The sequence below is a fragment of the Nanorana parkeri genome, unplaced genomic scaffold (assembly GCF_000935625.1).
Source record: "Nanorana parkeri isolate BGI_ZX_2015 unplaced genomic scaffold, ASM93562v1 scaffold349, whole genome shotgun sequence".
Lineage (NCBI taxonomy): Eukaryota > Metazoa > Chordata > Amphibia > Anura > Dicroglossidae > Nanorana > Nanorana parkeri.
Window position 1 is genome coordinate 176,505 of NW_017306617.1, and position 23,972 is coordinate 200,476.

A 23,972-nucleotide genomic window follows, 5' to 3' on the forward strand; every position below is an offset into this window, starting at 1 on the left:
ACAATGCTAGTTTACTATTGGCTATTGCAAATTGAAATAGCCAATAGTAATGTCCCAATGCTTTTCAATGGGAAATTTTCTTTTTTTTTTCTATTCTGACATCGCTCCGTGTCAGAATAAAGAAAAAAAAAGGACACAGCACTGTTTCTCTCCCTCAGAGGGACCGAGCAGAACAGCCGAGCTGAATGCCGCTGGGCGACATTTGGCTATTCACTCACTGCTGATCGGGATCTTTAAGAATAGCCCGAACAGCAGTGAGAAGCCTGCCAGAGGTTCGGCTCAGCCGATCCAGATGTTGGATCGGCTGAGTCGAACTCCTTCCGCACTTCAGGTCGGCCGAACATGCTGAGCATGTTCGGCCGACCCGAAGCAAGCCGATGTACGGCTGATTTCAGCCGATGTACGGCTGAAATTAGCCGTACCAGCCTGAAGTGAATAGCTGAACAGTGTTCGGCTCACTTCACTTCAGATCGGTCATTCACTCAGCTGCCCTCGGCAGCTTCGTGAATAGACCCCTATAAGTTTGAATGCCACTTGAATGCCATTATACACAACATTTCCACCCAATTCAAGAACGTGTATGTATTTAAGTATTGAATGGATGAGCATGCAATTACAGAAATGCCATATAATCCTGCGCCTAGTGCAGGCATAAGGCTATTCTGGTTGCATCATCCCATGATATTTCTTTAAAATGTAGGCTTCTACTTAGAAATGTTATACCACAAAGATGTTTTCATGGTGGATTCGTAGAAAAACTGACCTGCAGAGCATATAACTGAAATCTGGCCATATGGTCATCAGCTAATATCAGCAGTATCAAACCGCTTTTGGTCCCGTATTTAGGAGATCAGAGGCACGTTCAGTTGCTCAGGCGCAACACTGAATCCTCTGCCATTTTGCTTAGAACTGTGCAGCCGAAGTGTTCAGTGAAGTTGCTGCAGTGAACTGAGGAGCTGCAGAACAGCTATTCAGCGCTTGGCTAAGAAACTGAGTACGCCTTTTGTGGACCAGCCAAAACTGCTACTTACCTAAATTAGTAACTGTATGCTCACATTACTTTATCAACAGGAAACACAGCATTGTGTAGTATTTCTCTTCCATTTACATCCCTTATTTATTTATTTTATTTTCTACTTGAGGCCCCAGGAAACTCATAAGAATTGAAAAAAATAAAACCTTGCCCAAGTTTACTGAAACTAAACCCCGTCAGGGAGCCACAGGTGCTGCATACAGGCTACCATAGCAGTTAATGGCTGTATGTGGCTACATGCCAGACTTGTGTAAACATGTGCATGAGTACGGAAACATAACCCCCAACACAGGCTTCGTTCAGTGTTGTGACTCTCATACAATTAAAGCTGTACAGTGGATCAAACATTATGTTAACGATGGAACCATAATAATAACAAGCCTGTAGCGGTAGCTTTATGGACTCATACTGAAACCCATTAGCTATGTTAATATTCTTGAGAGAGAGAGAGATGCTGAAAAAAGTCCTTTAAGTTCTACCTATAGAAAAAAACCCGCTATAAAGCATGGTCCAATTTGCTCCAAAAGAGAAAAAATTATAATTCATGATCCCATGAGGCATTTAGACATTGCCTAGATCAACAGTCTGTGGTGTTTTACTTAAAATTTTAATATCCAGTAATATTCTGTGCATTTACAAATGCATCCAGATTTTTTTTTTAAACAGGTAACTGAGCTAGCATGAGCTGGTTCCTGGGGAAGCCTATTCTACATCACCACAGCTCTTATTGTGAAGAAGCCTTTCTGTATGCAAAGGTTAAATCTCTTTTCCTCCAGATGCAAAGAGTGTCCCCTTGTTCTTTTTAGTGACCTTAAAGTAAATTAAATACCAAACTAACTATATGGACCATTTATGTATTTATACATGGGGATCATGTGCTCTCCTTAATCTCATCTTCTCAAGAGAGAACAAATTCAGTTCACCTAATCTTTCCTCGTAGCTGAGCTTCTCCTTGCTTCTTATCAGTTTACTTGCCCTTCTCTGTACTTTCTTTAGTTCAACAATATCCTTTTTGTGAACTGGTGCCCAAAACTGAACTGCATATTCCAGATGAGGTCTGACTAATGCTTTGTACAGGGGCAGGATTATGTTTCTCTGAAAGTATTTTGCTTGCTTAAGAAACTGGAGCTTGGCATTGCGTGATACTATTGAGTCTATGATCTGCCAGAACACCCAGGTTCTTCTCGATCTTTAAATTCCCGAATGGTACACCCCCTGTGTATGAAGCATGCATGTTCTTAGTCCTCAAATGTATAACTTTACATATATCAACATTACATTTAATTTGCCAAATAGATGCCCAATCAAACAGTGCGTTCAGGTCTGTTTATAAGTTGGATACATCTTGTAAGGACTGTATTCTGCTACATAGCTTGGAGTCATCTGCAAACACAGAAATAGTACTTTCTTCAAGCAGCTTACAATCTAAGGTCCCTATCTCACATGCATACATACAGGGCCGATTTAGATAGGAGCCTATTAACCTAACAGGATGTCTTTGGAGTGTGGGAGGAAACCCCACACAATCACAGGGAGAACATGCAAACTCCTTGCAGATAATGTTCTGACTGGGATTTGAACCTGAGACCCTCAGTGGTGCTTTATGGGGGTTTTTTTAACATTGGACGTGAGCTACATGGTTTTATTTGAGTATACTGTACATGTGACACAGTTTGTAGTGAACAAACTCTTCAACTATACCAGCATACATTATCCCAGTTACAATATTTATGGGAAGTTAAAGATGTTACTTACAGGTTAAACTCCAATTGTTTTAACTCCACCTAGTTGCAGCCACTTTGTTCACAAGCCTCTGTGAGCACGCCTGATAGGATGTAGATAGCATGGACTTAAATATTTACCTTTCCTAGAGAAAATGCTTTTTTAGGCTTTTTCCTGTGTTGACCCTCAACAAAAGCCTGGGCATTAGGTCATGTGATCTACATTGAAATGGTCATCCGAGTTCAGACTGGCTGTTCCTCCCCTTTAGCAGAGATTATCAGAGGAAAGCCATGTGTATTAGCTCTTGCCCTAACCATGGCATGTCATACTCCATTAAGAGGAGACATTTATACGGCTGACAGTGTGTCTAACAATAAATAGAAAGTCAGCTTTTACTCAAGTTGATGTTTAAGGGTCCTATTTGCAAAATGTACTTGATTGTGAGTGTTTTAGAATACCTACAAAAGAAACATAGTTGTCTTGCATTTCAAATGTTTGATCCCACTGACCAAAGACCAATGAAGCCTATGTGCCAGATGAAATATAGGAGCATCAGTATGCCTTGGTTATTTTGACAATAACTCTATGACATATTTGCCTGACTAGATGGTTTTTACACTGACTTTTAAATACAAAAAGGACATTTACATACAATGTACAAGCTTAAAAACAATACTTTTTTGTTATTTACTAGTGATGTTTAGTTACCAGTTCAGATACCAGTGCCGATAATTAGCATTTTCACGAGAACTACTAGGGTTGCAGCGGTTGCAGCTGGGACCTGGCTCTGGCGCTCCACCACTGTCCTGAAATCATTAGTCTGTATTGTTTTAGAAAAACTGTCACATGACAATAAACAAAAATGTATCAGTACTTGTATCTGAAAGTACTTGGACAAGTATCAGTAGTTGTACTTGAAAAAATGGTATCGGTGCATATATTTATTTAAAAAATCATACATTAAAACAGGGATGCACAAATCCCAGGAGCTCCGTATGCTCCTTAAAAATTACAGCTGCCTCCTAAATTATGAATTTTTCTCTAGTCTAGTCTTGAAGCTGGAAATGTATTTGTACTTGTACCAAGTACGTACTTGGTATCTGAACATACCTATTATTTACCCATAACAGTTTTTTCGTTTTATTTTAAATTTAAAGCAGACGTCTTTACTAGTTGTTTTGTGTATTCTCATAACCTCAGAGCCAATTAGTTAACTGCATTCAAAGTCAATTCTTGCACTGCACTGCTGTTTTAATTTTTATACTTTTTGCCAGTTATTTACATTTTTCCATTTTCTTTTCTCCAGTTTGTTCTCAGTTTTCCCGTGGTGTATACGCCATCTTTGGGTTCTACGATCAAATGTCCATGAACACTCTGACGTCTTTCTGTGGAGCCCTCCACACTTCATTCATCACTCCCAGCTTCCCAACAGATGCAGATGTACAGTTCGTCATTCAAATGAGACCAGCACTTAAAGGAGCCATTCTAAACCTTCTTAATGATTATGAGTGGCCGAGATTTGTTTACCTGTATGATACTGAAAGAGGTAAAGTAGTGATTTGTTACATTTATTTACCACCTGCTGTGGTGAAGGTTGAGTGTGCATCACTTTTAGGCTACAGAAGTGTCCATATGATCCATAGTAACTGTCCAACTGATCTGTAGTAAAACAATTAAAAATTACTTGCTTGATTTCCACACTGTTTTCTCTTGCTGCAGTTAGTAGGTCTTGATAAGTAATAGTGATATCAACTAACCACTTTTTGTCACTAACAATAGCTTCAGCTGTCGGTTAGTCAGTGGACACACCTCCTTATATGCTGCATTAATTCAGGATTCAGCAAAGGTCAGCACAGTTATTACTAAATTCTGATATTTGCAAACTCAAATCCTCCTAGTCAGATTTGCCAGTTTTTATTAAATCCCATAAAATGTGTCTAACACGTTGAAACAAAGGATAGGTTGTAATGGCTTCTTCTTTTTAAATATAGTCAGTCATAAAGCCAAATATTTTTTGCTGAAAACCATGATAGACATGGTTATTTCCAACTCATGAGCCTGTTAGTCTTTTTAAAATACCTTAGTGAAGAACCTTTTTTTCTAGTCTCACTGCAATGCAGCACAGTGATCTGAGCAACCCATTTAGACATTAGTTCATTTTGGATTATCCTTGCATCTACTGTTTGTAAAAATGTGAAATAATACCAAAACTAAATGCACAGATGTGAACAGGCCTTAAAAGTAGCCATAGAAGCCACTTTATTCCCTTAGTGCACTTGCTCTGTGGACCAATGGCCACCTTACAAGGATAGCTGAACTCACAAGTTTACATTAAGTGAAGTATTTCAGTACAGAATTATGGCAGCTTATATTGCTCTTTCTAATAGTGCAAGCTCTAGGGGTATCATCCTCATCCTTGCTTCATTACCTACTGAGTTGCTTACCTTGCGTGATCTCCTGTCCTGCATGCTTGTTCCAGGTGCAGGGATTTCACTACAGGAGTCTCTAATAGACATAATATATATCTTTTTATTAATTCAATCCTGTTTTATTTACCAAAAAATAAAATAAATCTTTTTTTAGGGAATTGCCCCTAAATTCAGTAAAATACACCTGGAAATGCCACTAGTGCATCTAAACTACTGAAATGTTTCACTATCTGTACACCTAATTCTATATAAGACCATAATAATGACGCAAACCATACGTCTATGATTGCAGCATGTGGTATGTGTCATTTCTACAGTGTTATAAGAAATGCTGTACACAAGTGATGGAGCCCTGCTTAGTATATTGTTTTCCATACACATTTGCATGTGGATCAGCAAATTGCCCACCTACTCTGTAGTTCACCACTATGCATGTTTATTTAAAATGTGCTACCAAATAAACATTCCGTATGGATATATAGATTTCACTTTTATATTTATTTCTTCAGATTTACAGATCTGAAATATACATACAACATGTAATTGGTCTATTTCGTGTTAATATCGCTTTTTATTTAAAAGGTGCACTCAGCTACAGAAACTCCCTGTTCCATTTACTGTATTTCTATTCCCTCATTCATACCTCTAGCTCCATCACTCTTGCTGCTTTGTAAGATATAATTTGCATAAGCAACTTGCTGCAATCAAACTTGTGACACAAAATGTTTGTTTTCTTAGAAAAAGAATGGGTCTATAATGAATGCAGTCATATTAAATGTTTCTCACTGAATCAACTGCAATTTTCTTGACTTGGTTTCATTGCATTTTCTATGCCATGTGTAAAACATTGAATGCACCTTGAGAGATTTAGCTGAGATGATCTATGTGTACAAGTGGTGGGAGAGAGTCCATCAATTGTAATTAGCCTTTGTTTGTGTTGGATGGAACATCAACGCATTCAGAATGTATAATCGGCTATTCAGTGGAAAATAAATATTTCGTGTAATCCCTGATAAGGCTGGAGGGCACAAGATGTTGCATCTTAACATTCCAAATATACTGAAGTATTTCTCTAAAAGAGGTTAATATTCTGTAATCATCTATGTCGATGTATCATTTTATGACATATGGAATTATTGTTTTCATTTTATTTATTGATATATATTTTCCTTTTGCCAAATCTTAGGCTTTAGCAGAGGATGGGGTGCTGGGAGCAATGAAATTACCAGGATTTTCATTTTAAAACTAAAGTGAAATACTGTAGCTTTTATTTAGGAACAGGGAAATTAAAGGTAGCAAGTCCAAATAAAAAACAAAATGGCCAAAATGCAAGCTACTAACATTTCTTAAACCCAGTCTAAATACAATTTACATTTAGAACTTAATTCATAGATTAACTTCCTCAGTTTAAAGTGATATCAAAGTCAAAAGGTTTTGAACTATTTCAAATGCTGATTACATAATTTACAATGGATTTTGCTTCTTGATGTTTAAACGTTAGTTTCCTGCAGAATCAGCTGGTCCCCTGAGCACTGGCCATGATATGCTGTTTTAGGGTGGCTCATTTCCCTTGCAGGATCCTATGGCACAGCAAAGCACAGCACAGGGGAATGGCTAGCACAACAAAGCAAGGTCAGTCACTCCCCTTTCCCTCGCTTCCACTGTTTCCTCCATTCTTCTTTCTCCCTTCTCCATTTTTCAAGCTAGTCGATGGACAGCTGCTGGAGATTGTGCTGTCCCTTATAATCTTGTACGGGACAGGGAGTTCAGGCAAGTGGCGCTGAGAGAGTTGGAGTCAGCTGTATGGAAACATGTGGGGAAACGTGGCAAGAAATACTTTGCACAGCCATGTACATATATTTTTTTTGGATTGGGATTTTTTATTTAAACAAAGTTTGGGAGTTTAATACTACTTTAAGGCTCTCCCTGACCTCCTTCAAGAGGGCCTTTAATCACAGGCATACTACTTATTGGTGTCAAGCTGGTTCCTGTCATTGTGTTCAGCCTCAACAGTTGTACTATCAGATTTTTCAGATATGTATTCAGCACTTTTTTTTTAGTGCAGTGGTGTAAATTGTGCCAATTGAAAATAAGGCAGAAAATGTGTTGGGACTGTGCTGGGCAAGGCTGCCAGTGCGGTCCCAAGGTGCCTAGTATAAAAGGGCCCTTAGTAAATCAGCTCAGTTGTCTCTTTTGGACGGGGGGGCTGCTTTAGAATGTTTTCAGTTTTTACAAGTACTAATGCATTGTGGGGGTCACAATTCTTCAAGATGCAGCTGCAATTAGTGTACAAAATACAGCCTGTCAATAAGAAAGAATGAATATTATACTTACAAAAATGGCAGTCTGGAAGGAATGAACTTTAACTTTAAAAGGAATGCTTACATTCTTTGGAAGGCTGGTTAGAGTTAAAACTAGGCAGTGCTGCTATTAATTATCATCTCTTTTGCAAGCTGCATATGGTTTAAAACTATTTGTATTTTTTTATTTGTTAATCTTGAAACTACATAGACTTTCTCTAATTAAAATAGGCAGGTTTTCTAACCTATTCACTTTTATACTAATTGAAGACAGAGCAATTTATATAAAACACCTCATACATATATTCATATTAATGGATAACAGGGACTGATCTGTAATGTAAATGTATATTCATGAAAGTAACAGCAGATCCAGGATTGACTAAAACCATTAAAGCTCACTGAGGACAATGGTATCTAAATAGGGTTAAGCTGTAATACATTTAACTAGGGCTTTGTGAATTCAGGTCTCGATTTAACAAGCCCTTGTGGAATGTACTATTTCAGGATTGAGCAAGAATAACACTGTAAAGATGTTATAATCTACAACAGCTTGAGAAAGATTGGGATGAGCAATGATTGAGGTGAATCAGAATCACAATGAGTATCTCTGTGCAGGTAAAAGGGGTGTCTGGACAATGAATATGCGTAAATGGCTGCAAATCATTCTACTTCATGCATATATGTTATAAGAAAATACTGCAGGAATTTTACAGTTGTTCACCTGAGTATGAAGCATTCAAGGGACAGTTTTATGGAGTTACGAATTTAAGATGAATGAGACTCCAGCTGTAATCTAGTTGATAAAGGCTATACTTGCACACATCATTTTGCAGCTGAATACTTCAAGAAATGGTTAAGGACAATTTTTCTGGAATAAACTGCTGTAAATTGCAATTAATTTAATGATGTTAATTACATATATTTTTCCTGAAATTAACTACATGTGGCCCTTGGCAGATATAACATGGCCCATGGAAGATGATTGCACTCAGTTTGGCTCACTGTTTCATTTGCATTTGACACATCTGTATTAAGCAGTTCCAAATGCCTGGAGCCAAAAGAGTGTATTTAGGACTTGTTCACACTACCTCTATTGAGCTGTGTTGATCTGCAAAAATCAACAAAGGCTTAATGCAAGGGCACATAAAAAACAATTGTTTCCAATGTGTCCTGTTAACACCACAATGTTACATTGAGGTGCTGCAGTGAATAGACTTGAATCAAGTGTTATTTTGTAACACTTCAATAAGTTTACAAAAAAAATAAAAATAAATTGTGATACATTGTAACAATGCATCTGTCGATAATGACATTGCAACCTGGTTTGTCCAAACCACTCCCCTAAATACATTCCCCTGATTGAGAGACAGTTGGGAAACAGATGAGGCCAAACTTGATGGGGGAAATGTGTTTTTTTTTTTAGAGCATTAGGTAGGACCCAGTAGTTTTATGTACACTCCTAACTCATTCTTCCCTTGACCACACAACAGATCTTGAAGATGCCCAATTTATTAGCAATGGGCTTTATTTTATAAAGTGAAGTTAACAGACAACAAATAACTTGCAAGGAGTTTCTACTTCCCGTGATTGATTGTTTCATGTCCACCTTATGTTACTCCTTTATAACTTAATCCCAAACTATTTAAAACTTTTTATTGTAATTGTAATAAAATGTTACTTCCTCGTGTCATCCAGGGAGGTTTGATTAAAAAAATAAGACTGCCAATTCAGACCTCTTTTTGAAAATGTTTGTCATCTGGCTGTCTCAGGCTTTAGTTCTTTCCCGGCTACTGAGCCGGAACAGGTATGCAGCAAGCAAAGTAGGAATAAAGTCAGAACCTTTATCTACACTTTATACGTGTTTCAGGTCATCAACAATGATCAGTATTTAAGGTACTAGATTAGCTTTACAGGCAGGCAGCTAGCATTTTCAAAACTAGGAGTTGGTAAAACCAGGCTCAATACTTCGAACAACACAGTTTTCCTTTCCATGGTAGTTCTTAAAGTTCAACTCCAGGCTAAACTATAAAAATGTCTCCCAAGTGTTATGTAAAAAAAAAAAAACCAAGAGAGAAAAGCTCTGGCTGCAATACTGACTTTGATCTGAAGCTGTCCCTTGCAGTACCTTTTCTGGGCCACAAGATGTCCCCAGTCTTCCAGGTGAAATAATATCCAACCCCCAAAAACTACTGGACTCCACTGTAAATACAGGGTGTCACGGCATCATCATGGCACTCTATATTCACACTATACTGGTGCATAGACTTTTTTCTCTGCACCCTTAAGGGCTGACAAACCTAGAGAAGAGGAAAAAGATAAGGAGGAAATGGTCAGTATAAAATGAAAAAAGTAAAACATGCAGACAGCAGCAGGCCACAAGAGGTGGAGAGGGGTGTATTAGGAGGAGAACATAGAGCCCACATTTGTACTTTATACAACCAATCTGAATGTATTTTGCTAAAGTCAGATCAGTATCATTTAAATTATAATTGGCTGCTATGGGTACTGCAATTAAGAATTAACACTCTTCATTGAATGAGTCCAACAGAGTCAGTCAGAGTCAGTATGTCACCCCTCTAAACCTGTGACATTCTAAACCTGAGCCTATGTCCTTTTTTTTGCAAATTTACTTTGTATTCTGTGTTCTGAGATAGATTTATTGTGCTGCTTTTTGTATTAATATGTATTGTTTGGAATCTAATATGAAAACGATTTAGAGGGTTAATAAGGTACAAAAAAAACCATCTATCAGTTTCTAGTAGTCAATGCTTGCATTAATTCACTGCAGCATAGAAATTAAAATGGAAATCTTCTGACAGGAAAGATATTGAATTAAATAGGTATGTGGTGCTTATGCCTTTCTGGTCCTCACTACTGGCATGGAGGAACAGTGCGGACACAGACAAGCTAAATGTAAACAGAGCAATATTTACACTAGCTTGGGTCTGAGAGGAATTCACTCAAAGCACATGGAGAAAAAATCTAAAAGATTCTAGTTATTTTCAAAAATATTTTACCCTTCTGCATATGATCACAGAACGTGCTGCTTGAAAGTAACAATGACATATATATGTGAGTGTTGCTGCCAATTCTTGGAACGCTGGCCACCATCCCCTATCCCAAATAGCATATTGTGATCCTGATGTTTTACATATCAACTGTGAATATAGAACACATGGTTTCTCTCTACACTTCTCTTCAGCCATTAACAGCCAAAAGATTGAAACCATCTGTGGAAGGTCTGATATCCAAAAACTACCAATATTAAAGCTGGGAAGAAAACAAATTATTTATATTACCATAAGCATCAGGACTTGTGTACACCATTTGTTGATGTCAGAACCACTTTTCTCTCCATGCAAATAAATGGGAATAAAAAAACAGCTTAGAAGGAGATCAGAAGCATGCCAGAAGAAGGTTAATAGTACCTTTGGCTAAACTAAGAAATAGTTTAAACTGATGTCAAGTGCAATATATTCAAATACAAAAACAGGGGAATCAGTTGTGTATCTCCAATGCAAGCTAAATGCACTTGAAAACATCCTGAATGTTCCCATGTACACAAGCCATTAAATTCAGAGCATGCAATAGTCTATAGCAACCAATCAAATTTTCCCTTTACAGTAGGATGGGAGAATTAAATGTGAATTAGGCATGGTCTCGATGTTCCAGTCGAACATGAGTTCGACTGGAACATCGGCAGTTCGTGTGCCCGGCGAACACACAAACCGTCGGGGTGTTCGGCGGGCTGTTCTCCCGCTGAGTGCTCCACAAGGCACTGTGCCTTGTAAAGCACTGATTGGCCAAAGCCTTGCACCTAACCACAGGTCAGGTGCAAGATCAGGGCTCAGTACTCTGTAAGAGCCATGATTGGGCAAAGTCACGATGACTTTGCCCAATCATTGCTCACCTGTTAGATACCGTACAACTGTAAACAGTTGAGCGGTGCTAGCTGTCACCGCTAGCTCCGCCCAATTGTTTGTATGTTGCCGGCATCTGTCAAAATGCCATTCTGTGGCGGACAGGATGGCAGTCGTTTTAAGGAAAAAAATTATTATTTCTATTTATTTTTTATTTCGTCGAGTCATCGTCGTCGCGGACAACGCTGGATGTCATGATTGACCCTGGATTATGTTGGTGGATCCATTTTTGTTTTTTAAATAAAAGGCTTGTCAAAACCTTTTCTTTTGTATTTTTTTCAAATAAGGGATTTTTTTTAAGTCTGGTCTTTTAATTTACAGTTTTATTTAGCCATTTAGTGAATGGGTTGGGGTACAGGTACCCCTTACTCATTCACAAGAGGCATCTGGGTGACTCTTTATTAAAGGGGTAACCTGATGTGAATAAGCCCGCTGCCCGCACCCCCACAACCAACACCCCAGGGCCTGTGGGGAAGAGGCCCTTGTCCCCATCCCTCCTAACATTCCTACCAGACCTTAAGGGTCTGGTATGACTTTTGGGGGGAACCCCACACTTTCTTTTTTTTTTACATGGGGTCCCTCCTAACATTCCTACCAGACCTAAATCGTCTGGTATTGCTTGGGAAGAGGAACTGCATGCTTTTTTTTTTCTCTTTTTAAATGTAATTTATTTCTTTACAAATGTAATTTTTGCTGCAGCAGATTCTATACATTGCACAGATGTGCCACTTTACAGACAGTTTAAGGCCCCCCCAGGCACGATATTTAAAGGCGTTTTTCATTTTTATTGTTTCACTTTAAGTGATGTTAAAATCACTGCTCCTTTAAAAACTGTATTTTTAATTTTATTTCATTGATTCATGTCCCCCAGGGCAGTGCCTGAATCCCCATACCCTTTTTATATCCAATAAATTGCATACAAGCCTTCAAAATGGGGTCAACTGATTTTCAAAGTTCTAACCCCATACACTTGCATTGAGTTCGAGTTCAAATTCAAACTTTTCCCATGTTCTAAAGTTCGAATTCACTAATGGAAATATGGTTTTATGCCATGGGGCAGCATAAACTGCATGACAATATGCTTTCTATAGTCATCACATTTATTTAGGAAGATTAAACTCAGCACAGATTGTATGATTTAGATTTGTTCTGGGCATCAGGCGTCTGGTGCTGGTAGTTTCTGAAATGGGGACTAGCCATATTGGCCACAGAGCCATGAATAATACTCAAACCTGCAATGAAAAGTGTAGGAGAGTTTGGAATTTAATTGGTTGCAATAGGGCAGTACAGACAGTTCTTATCTGTGATACAATGATAAATAAAGCCCAGTTGGAGTACAGGAAAGTGCTTGGTTTTTACAGTATCGCGGTAAAAATGTTTGATTATTTTCTTTTAGACACAAAATATCTTCTGCTGTTGGCAGACAACACCTTTCACGTTATTCAGACCCATAATAGAACCACAATTCTAAAGCCTTTACACTTGTAGATATAATAATTACAGTTATTAAGTCATTTAAACCTGCCACATAGAACCTTCTTCTATTCTTTTATTCAACCTAATTCTAAAATTACCTGATTGAGCATGCTTTGGATAGAAAAAAGCCATAAACCCCATCAGTATAAATGTATACAGTATAGCATTATTTATATCACAGAAGAATTTATTTCAGTGTAGGAGAAATGCAACTTTCTTTGGGTCCATATGCCATCTGAAAGATTCTGGGCTTATGGCCAACACAGAGGTGCACCCAGAGCTATAAAGAATCAGTATAATCAAGCAACCTAAACTCCTGGATGCTTCACTGCATTTGCAGAACACTGTAACTCAATATTCTGTTCAATGATATTTATGGAGGGATGATAAATTTTTATACTTTACCATTTCTAAGAATGTAGGAGAATGTGTGAGGATGCACACAACGTATTGCTTTGTAACAAAGGATGTTAAGTATTTTCAGGAGCCTAAAATATTTTTGCAAATAAGTAGAAAGTAAATGCTACTACTGTTTTCTCATCGAGTTCTTGTCTTTCTGTAAAGACTGCATTTAGAGATTCTCTGGAGGATGTGGATTCTGTTCAAACAGGGATAGTATTGACACTGGAACTGAAGTTCAAGAGTTCTAGCTCTTAGGCTACCTGATCTAATTAAACTCCTTAAGAGCTTTATTTCTTCAGGTGTAGTTTGTACCAGTTCAGAACCTGTATGTTTTGTAGACGGCATTCCAAAAAAAATTATTCTATTTCACAAACCTTTGGGTTCTCCATTGAAACTCTAAGGATATTAGATGTAGCCCAAAACACACATTTTCTTCCAAGAATAGATGCTGTATATATTTAGGCAGTGAATTAATCCATGGAGTTGGTATCAGCTATGTGCAACTTAATTGACACATCATGCAAATTAGCAAATTGTGAGTTTTTGGATTGTTCTGGATTTTTTCCAGTGTCGTTCAGTGTTAATCAGTCTATTAATTAAGGTGGCTGGATTGCTGAATTTTGTCTCTGTGTAGTAGTATCCAACAATTAGAGGATCTATTTTCTGTCCAGTACAAGATCACAGTGGACAGAACAATCTCCAGCAGCTCTCCATCTACTAGCTTGAAGAAGGGAGGAGGGGAGTGAACTGCCTTGATGTGCCTGTATTTGTGGTAACACACACAGCTTACTAGCACATGCAATGGTGACTTCATAGCACCCTGCAAGGTAGAGGAGCCATCCTAAAACAGGAAATCAGTGCCAGTGCTTAAGAGACCAGCTAATTCTGCAGAAAACTAAAACTATTAAACATCAAGGAGCAGCATCTCCTGAATCTCATCTTTGTAAGTGATGTAAGTGATGTAATTGGTATTTGAAATGGCCTCAAGACCTTTTGACTTTAACATCAGTTTAAGTGGCTTCAGACCTTGCTTTTTATATGCTGGATGTTTAAACAACTTTTTCAGAAGCTGTGTTTATTTACATTGAGGCATAGCCTGGTCTCAGGTGCACTTTACTACTAATTTCAACTTATGCTTTATTAAGCAGATGGAGTTTTAAGTTCCTCAAAATCTATCTTTTTTTTGTTTCTACAAAAATGACCTTTCTAAAAGTGTATGGTTACACTCAGTTTTATGCTTGCAGATTTCTGGGTGCAGACTTGTTCTGCCAGTACACTATGTCCATGTCCCGGTCCTTATAGCAGTCCTGCAAACAGTCTGCCAGATCTATAGATTACGTATGGCGCATTTGGTTTAGCCAACCTTGTCATTCATCCATGCCATATTATATAAAAGGAGTTTTCAGAGCCTATAGCTCCAGGGATTTTTTTGGTCATCTCCTTTTCGATGCCCTAGTCACTCTACAAAGACTGAGCATCACCCTACTGTCCTCTTTCTGTGAACTTCCTACAACCATACAAAGCAGTTCCCAGTGCTGCTATTCTCATTCCAAGATTGATTTCAGGTCAACATGGGAATATGAGAAAGTAACATAAAGATACCCGTGTTTCCCTGAAAATAAGACACTTTTTTTGGCTCAAACAAACACACTAGGTCTTATTTATGGGGTAGGTCTTATTTTTTACATTTTTTTTAAATGTACAACAATCCACACTTATTTATGTACAACAGTCTCCATGTATTCATGTACAAAAATATGGTGATCAGGGCAATCAGGGGTGCCGTACCTTTCCAAGAGCAATTTGCTAACCAATCACTGGCCAGAATAAGCGAAGCGCGCTTTCACTATCGATTCCTCACAGACGGAGTGCATTTGGTATCACTCCGCCTGTGACAGGAGCCGGCGCTATAGAGGAGGCAACGGCTTATGCGGCTCTGCTCCCTCTGGGGCCGCCTTGCTTCCTCTAGAGCTGGTTTCGTAGGCACCGCTGATTCTCTCCTGCCTCTCCCGTGGCTGTTCAAGTTCCCCCTTGTGTCACCACCGGCCCTGGGAATGGTCACAACTAGGTCTTATTTTCAGGGTAGGTCTTATATTTTAGCAATTCCCAAAAATAGTACTAGGTCTTATTTTCGGGGTAGGTCTTATTTTTGGGGAAACAGGGTATATTTCAGGTAATTAAACTATTAATAATAAAGTACAATCATAGGTATTAGGTTCTGGTTTGACCTTTCCTGGTTTTTGACATAAACATTTAGTAAACCCATTCAAGATAATCAGTGTGAAGGTGTACTGTAGTTATGAATTCCTAAAACGTGCAGTAGAATTTCTACAGTCAGGGTTTATCACTGGTGCATGTGACTCTTTTTGCATGATATAAATAAATCAGCTGCAATGCTTTATATTAAAAAATATAAAATTATCCACAATGGTGAGGATTAATTAATTTCTGAATGCATTTCAAAGATAATATTCAACGTGAGTGTGTCACGCAGTGTTCCCTTTTAAACCTTTATGCTTCATATGTGTAGCTGACTTCTCCTTTGTGCCACATCCCCTAGATCTTCTGATGCAGATAGGCCTGTTACCAGGCAACCATGTGTAGTCTACTGCCAGAGCTGTTTGCAGGGCTGACAGACCATGCCCCTAAAGTGATGCCGGGTCACTGGGACATGCTTAATTATTTCTCTTTGGGGGGTTCATTATGATACATGTATGTTGTATTGTATTATTATATGTAGGCGTCTCTACCTTTGTTGTGTCGGCAATTGACAGAAAGCGTAAATTCTTTTATGCAACGTTTAAAAGAGCCAGCCATCCATTCAGTGTTGTTAGACTTATACAAATGACATGCAGAACTACACAGCTCAGAAAAAAATTCTTACAGGAGACATATTTGCCTCCAGAGACAACAATCTGCAAACCTGTAGGAGAACACAATCTAATATTAGCACATTTGAATCTGTAAAAAGACTGAACCTCTGATTGATCTGTGCATATTAAGGTCACCAAACACTGTGTAATTAGCTCCACCAAAATGGTTCCTATAATGAGGACAGACATGTAACACTTTCTAATGATTACAGTCTGTGTAGTCAGCTAGCAAGTGTCTTTTCATTTTCCAGTTTCAGTGTTGTAGAATACATATAATATTCTGTTCTTAAAACACAGAACAGACAAATTAAATGTATCTATATTAATGTGTTCCATAGCTTGCACTATTGGGTCCAGGAGGTTGAACAAGGACACCTTGCAGTAGGTACAAACCGATTCCAACAAAGGGCATTTGCATCATTAATCCTTGATATAACCTACTATCAAGTTCCTTATAAATGCCCTTCATATAGCCAAACATATTATGATAAATAGATAATAAGAACAAAAATACACGATATTTACATTGAGAGAAAGTAAAGCCAAAACGTTTTTTTTTTTCTCTTTTGGGTCACAAGAGTACATTTACTAATGTACTCCTGTGACCCAAAGTTAGCATATAGTGGGATACTGCCCACTATTTGCTGACAGCACAGCGTCACCCTACAGATGGGAAAGATCCACTGCGCTGCCTGATTGACAGCGAGACTTGCCTCTCTAGAACCATAGCCAGCTGTGTCCTCCCACTCCCCATCTGTCCCCTCCAATGTCCTCTGGAGGAACATAGAGGGTAATTCCTGCGGGGAGGGGTGACTACCAGCAGGGAGAAGACTGTGAGCTGAGCGATCAGCGGTTTGTGATCACTCAGCTCTCGATCTCTACAGACAGAATGTGACATCTGTAGTGTCACACGCCAGCTCTAAGTATTGGAAATAATATATTTTACTCTCCCAGTACTTCTCAATACTTCTCCTTTAATACAACATGTTTATACATCATTGTAATTTCATATATGAATTGGTATATCAAATCGTTATATAGACTATTTAACACTGTTCTCTTTCAGTGGTTTATACTACATTTTACTCTGACAGTGACACTTTGATTACTACAAATTTTAAAGTAAAGTACAACTCTGATAAACCCCTGCTAGATCGACTGACCTTGTTTGGTGCCCATCTTCTTAGCTTGTTAACTCATCTTCTACTCAATGGTGCCATTACTGGAAGGTACCGTAGTTCTGTAGCACAGGTAAAGGGTAAATAGGAGACTTTTCAGTGTTGTAGGAAAATAAATAGGAAATAGGTACAGCAGACAATTCAAGTTTGTTTTATTTTCTCTGAATAAAAGAAATGCAGAGCTTTTCTCTATTGTAAGTGGTGACTCTTCACAAACTCTGGCCATGGAATGCAGCAGATGAATATTGAAGAAAATATGCAGGTTTTCCAAATAAACCATAAACTTTATTAGCAGCGGCTACATTACAGGATTGTACAGCTTGGGCATTGTTTTTGTTTTTGACTACTCTGTAAACTGAGAGGTTTCATTTTAATTTTTTTCTAGTGAAAAAAGCAATACCCAGAATCCTATCATTTGTTTAACTAGTAAAAGAGATGGAAGAAGGAGGAGTAATCATTACAAGCACACAATATCAACAGATCTCTTAGGGCTCAGTCCTACCAGTCAGCAGAGTGGACCTAATTAAAACATGCTTCTCACATATTAATAAAATAGGGGTTCCAAATCCAAATATTTGTGGATATTTGTGAAAATTGTAGTTTTCACATAAACTTATAAATGTATGCAAATGAGACTTCAATTTGCTGTTGGAAGGAATGGGAGCCTAGTAATCTGTTAAATGATATAGCATAAAGAGGAAGTAATAAGAGCCCTAAATGTGTATCTGTTAGGGGTCCCATTAAGGGATACAGTTATTCTTCTGTAAGGAGACCTTAAAAACAGCTGCTGTTTCTGATGATTTGTAATCTTTGCTCAAATCAGCAGAGGAAGCACTTCACGAGAGAGACTGTTTGTGTGGTGACAGATTGAGAAGCGGACCTATCGTGCTTTGAGGTCAGGGAGAAAAATCATCATAATGTAGTGACTTTTCCGTGTCCCCTGCTCTGGGGGAACATGGTACCACTTGCTCTCTTACCGAGGGACTTTGGATATTATCCCTGTATGAAGAATAAGATGAGTATGTCAGAGGTAACTTTTTTTATCATACAATAAACATTAAACACCACCTCCTATCTTTCAAAAATTATTTGGCATATGAGTAGGACCACCACTCTTGCTGATTTTTCTGGTTTCAAGTGATCACCCCTCTGCTGGGTTCAAAATAAAGCTCTATATTGATATATAAACTACCAATTATGAAAATCATTGTTGAGATCCCATGGGATGAGGATCAACCCATGTTGTGGGGAGTGTTAACAAGTTGATGGGGAGTTAAATCATCTCACTTTGTATAGCCTGGTTTGGGGAGGATGGTTTACCCAAATTAGTTCTGATCTTTATTTTTTTACAGTTGGTGGGTTGGATTTTTTTGAATCTATGCATTTTAAAGGGTTATTTCACCTTTCTGAACATTTTCTCAGAAATACCCCATGCTTTCCATAATGCCAATCACATTGCAAACCACTGTTCAAATGTTAAAAAAAGATGTCCCTTTCCCATTGTAGGTCCTGCACAGTGTGCCTGCAAAAGCCTCTAGGTGGTCAACCCACCATCCTGGCTAAACAACAGCATGGGCCGGACATTAGAAGTGTGCTCCCAGAGGCTGCTCCTGGCTTGTTCAAACAGCGCCTATGTACAGTGCCCTCTGTAATGCACTCTCTCTTCTTGAGTTCAGCCACTGCTGTTAGAGGGAGGGGGAACGCACTGCATATGGGTTCTGGGTGCACACTTCTATCATTCAGCACATCCTGCTGTTTAGCCAGGATGGAGAGGGTTTGACCACATTGAAGTTTCTGGAGACAAGCTGTGCAGTATTACAAGTATACAATGGGAAGGGGGCACATTTTTTTACTATATGTACAGTACTTTGCAATGTGCTCGGCATGGTGGAAAGCATGGATTTTTGGGTGGAAAATGTGCAGAAGAGTAAACTCATTTGGGGGGATTTATCAAAACTGGAGCTGACTAAATCTGGAGCAGTGGCTTATGGCAACCAATCAGCATCTCTCTTCAGTTTGTTCAGTTAGGCTTTGAAAATGAAATGTGGATGCTGATTGGTTGTCATGGGCAACTGCTCCAGATTTTGTCTGCTCCAGTTTTGATAAATTTCCCCCAAATTATGTTTTTTTAATAAATGAAATCTGGTGAACATGTCAGTACTTTTCTATTTATGTTAATTCAACTGTAACTTGTTACCTCAAAGAGAGTGCACCTAAAAAAGAGACAGGGATGTGAAGATGATTTGATTGAATCTCACATTGAATCTGCTGTTAAATGTTTAAAAGATTTTTGCCTAAAGTAAAGTTAAAGTTTATTTTCAGCATATTTAATCCTGTGGATGTCCTATTATTCCAAAAGCACCTATTAAAGATCATGTGAATAGAGAATGAGGCAGGTACTGGTTACAGAAACTGAAGAAAAAGCTGTGTGTGTGTGAAGAGACTGTGAAATAGGCAACAGAAGGGATAGTGTGCATAGAAGAGCCTGCAAGTACTAGGTAATGAATATTTGTGATCGATGAATAAAAAGTGCAATTGTTCTACTTCAAGAAGACCCTCTGTATCTGAGGCTTATGGAGGGATAACAGAGTATTATGGGAGCAGTTAGTGAGGTCCAACTGCCAATAAACAGGACAGAGTGGAGAGTGATGCTGATGAGGTAACCAGTGTCAGGATTGTCCCCTGATGAATTGAGGATGCACAACTGGAGAGGCACTAGAAATAGAACCAAAATAATTCTGTTGACTAGTAAATGTCCCGTCTGGCTAGGCTGCACTAGAGAAAGTGATCCTAGAAGTACAGTATCTGAGCTAAGTTCCCTGTTGGCTATTCTACTCGATTTTACCCCTGACCCTAGTGGACTAAAGTTGTATCTGAACTATTTTAATTGTTGTGGCACTTTAATTCCTACATCTACTGTGAGAAATAAAACATCACTGATAAAACATCATTCATTTAATAAATGAGAGATAGTATCACCCTTCCCGGTATGCCTAAAAAGAATCCACCGGTTTCATATCTATAGCCAAAGTTTTTCTTTTCCTTTTGCATAATTGTTTAATTGCTATCTGTGTCCCTGCTGGAGGGATTCATTCTTGCTATTTGCTCTATTTATCTTGCTGACCATTGTTATTGAGGCAGAAGGTGATAAGAAACACAAAATGTTACAGTTCTCAGCAGAACATGAGGTGCGGGGAAATCTTCCAATGGGGAAACCTTTTCCAGTGACTGCTGTCTAAATAGCATTGTGCCTCACTTTGTAGAGGCTTTCACTTCCTGTTGTGTCTCCAGGACAGGAAGTGAAGGAAATTTCCCCACCAGGAAACAGACAAAAATATGACAATAGTTTTTTTTACCCTACTCTATGCAAAAGTAAAACAATAATCTTGGTTATAGATACACTATAAGATGAGTGTTGAAGCTACTTTATCATGGTTATTGGGGATGCACCGATACCATTTTTTCCAGATTGTACCAATTACTGATACCTTTTTTTTAGTGTCATGGCAGACTAATGATTTTAGGACAGTGGTGGAGCACCAGGGCCCTGTCACTGACTCAAAGCTGTAGAGGGACTCCAAATCTAAGCAACACATGCAGAATAACACCATCAGCTATAGAGGACTACAATTCCCAGTAATGCATTATACAGAAATGAAGAATGGCCCCAGCTATAGAGGACTACAAATCCGAGCAATGCATTATACAGCAATGCAGAATGACACTGGCTATAGAGGACTACAAATCCTAGTAATACATTATACAGTAATGCAGAATATTAGTATATGTATTTCTTCATACTCTATGCTGCCACTCTGCTCCCGCCTGATGTGTCGGGTGGAGGGTCTTAGGAGGGGGAAATGTGCGAAGGGTCTCAGGAGGGGGAGATGTGCGTGCTGGCAGAAGCAATGTAAATCGGCACCACGTTGTTCCCAAAAAGGCTGCCGTGAGGTCCCCAGCAAGCATGGGATTTAAGGCAGACGCTTTAATTTGAAAAAATAAAGCACTGGTGCCTTTTTTGGTATTGGGGAATTTTCATGAGTACAAGTACTCATTAAAATGCCCAATATGAGCACTAATATCGATACTGGTATCAGTATCAGTGCATCCCTAATGGTTATCCAAATTTTTACAGATTTTATTAGTACAAAAAATACCTTTTTTCTGCAGAACAGCATTTCCTATTTACTTTAACAACATTCTGAAAGCTAAGTAAACTGTATCTCTTTTTAAAATCAGATGTCAAAAAAGGCATTTAATTATGAGCTTGAATTTTGCATTCATTAAAAATCTTTAACTGGATGGTCATGCTTCAATAACAAACTCATCTTTTCATCTTTGATTTGTTGACTGGCAGGTTAATTTGCAGGAGAAAGCTGCAGTCCATTTCAGTTTAACCAGCTGAAGCTCATCACATGGAAATGATTTCCCCAAATCTGTAGCTGTGCATTTATAAATTTGAGCCGGGAGAATACTGATAGATTTATTTGAGTTGCAGGGTGCACATCACTGCACATAATATTACTGAGATGCAGTATAACATCTGCCTGCTCTGTTCTCTTTCCTGCTAATATTAGCTGCGCATATTGCAACAAAATAATTTTTTGGCATTTTTTTTATACTCCAGTAAAGGACAAGTGTGTCAAAATCGGAAATTTCAGTGTTGGGTGGACGTTGGCATGTTACATCACATACCAGCTGCTTTAAATTCTACAGAATAGTAAAATCTCTATGTTAGTGTTTCCAGATTGTCCAAGTAATACTCCCTTATTACTCGATGAAGTAGTCAGACAGCTTTGCTCACTGAAATGTACTTGAACGCAAATGGAGAATTCCTTTATACAACCTTAAGCCATGGCTGAAGGAAGCGAATTTCGTCAAAACATTTCGTTTTGTTTGACATATTATTTTTGCTGAAGGTAACTTCTGCATACTAATTTTTATCCTAATATTGATAGCCTAAGTTGTGCAGGTTTGTGACAGGTTTATTGTAGGGCAATCCTGTGGGCATCAAATAATATTATTACATTAAATAGCAGACTTCCCCAAGTGCCTGTCTGTCATATTCAGTGATGTTCTTATTATGAAAGTAGCGTTCAAGCTACTATGGTGGTAGGCTCTGATCTGCCCCCTCCTACATACCCTACCTCACGGTTGGTCTATCACTGTGAAGGGTGGTCTCACAGATCAATAGCTAGATGCGGTGAGGTGAGGGTGGAAACAACTTAGCACTATAGTAGATTGGTTGGCATTTGCAATACAGAGTGCACGGTATGTTTTGGGGTGCTCTGGAAGAATGTGCTTGTATGTTTCAGGCATCTAAAAGTAGAGATTAGGCAAAGTGGCAGCCAGCTAATTAAATATTTTGTGACCATAGGTGCGCTCAAGAATCTCTATATGCATAGTTTAATAATCAAGTTAATACAATTAAATCCTGATTAGCAAACTAAGATCATTAAATGAATAACGTATTCTGATATAACAATTTATTTGAAAGACTTACCCAGGTCTATTGTACCAATGAAGTTATGAAAATATTCATCTTAGATTAACACTACCTTCCTAATTTAGAAAAAAAACAGAGGACATTTTTAAAATATTAATAAAACATATTTATACCACTAGGGATTTACATCATCCTGTGAGCTTCTCCAATTAACCTAAATCTCAGGAACTACATCAAATCTTTGCAAATTAATGTCTACATAGACTCTGTCAACCACTTAATATGTACAATTAAAATTAGGATTTCTGTTCTCTGCTCTTCCTTCTCCCCCTCCACAATATGTAGTGACATACTCATGCTTCATGTTATTTAACCTTGGAAAAACTTAGGGGTCTATTCACTAAGCTGCCGTAGGCAGCCGAGTGACAACCGACCTGAAGCGAAGTGAGCCGAACGCCGTTCGGCTATTCACTTCAGGCTGGTACGGCTGATTTCAGCCGTATATCGTGTGGCTTTGGGTCGGCCGAACATGCTCAGCATCTGGATCAGCTAAGCCGAACCTCCGGTAGGCAACTTGCTGCTGTTTGGTCTATTCTTATAGATGCCGAACAGCAGTGAGTGAATAGCCGAATGCCGCTGAGCGGCATTTGGCTCGGCTGTTCTGCTCAGTCCCTCTGTGTGACCGAGCAGAACAGAAAAACAGTTTAAAAAATAAATAGAAAACGATTGTGCGGAGCTAGCAGTGACAGCTGGCTCCGCCCAACTGTTTTCTATTGGCCGGCGGTTCTGCTGCCGTCAAAATAAATAAATAAATAAATATTTTCACCATAGGAATGCATTGCTTGCTTCCTATTGGCTATTTCAATTTGCAATAGCCAATAGCAAACTAGCTATTGCACCCGCCCTCTGCTGCTGTCAATCTCTAGTGGGGACCTGATGGAGAACTGCAGCAGTGGGCGGGTACAATAGTTAGTTTGCTATTGGCTATTGCAAATTGAAATAGCCAATAGAAATCTAGCAATGCATTCCTATGGCCAACGGCTCCATGTCAGAATAAAAAAAGGAAAAAGCAGTGTTTCTCTCCTGAGCGGCCAGGAGCGGGAGCGCCCGGGAGAGTTGGGCTGTCTGGAGATCAGTGTCACTGGTTAGCTGGTAACCAGGGACGCTGATCTCTCTGCAAGTGGCCGGAG

The 23,972-nt window shown here is 38.7% G+C and overlaps 1 protein-coding gene across 2 annotated transcripts in view; it reads left to right on the plus strand.

The window, feature by feature from the left end:
- Nucleotides 1-23,972, plus strand: part of GRIA3 (glutamate ionotropic receptor AMPA type subunit 3) — a 240,127-nt gene that overhangs the window by 75,760 nt on the left and 140,395 nt on the right. For both annotated transcript variants that reach the window (XM_018558629.1, XM_018558630.1), the window contains exon 3: nucleotides 4,062-4,301. In XM_018558629.1, the coding sequence (XP_018414131.1) occupies nucleotides 4,062-4,301 (240 nt within the window). The remainder of the gene's footprint in view (nucleotides 1-4,061; nucleotides 4,302-23,972) is intronic.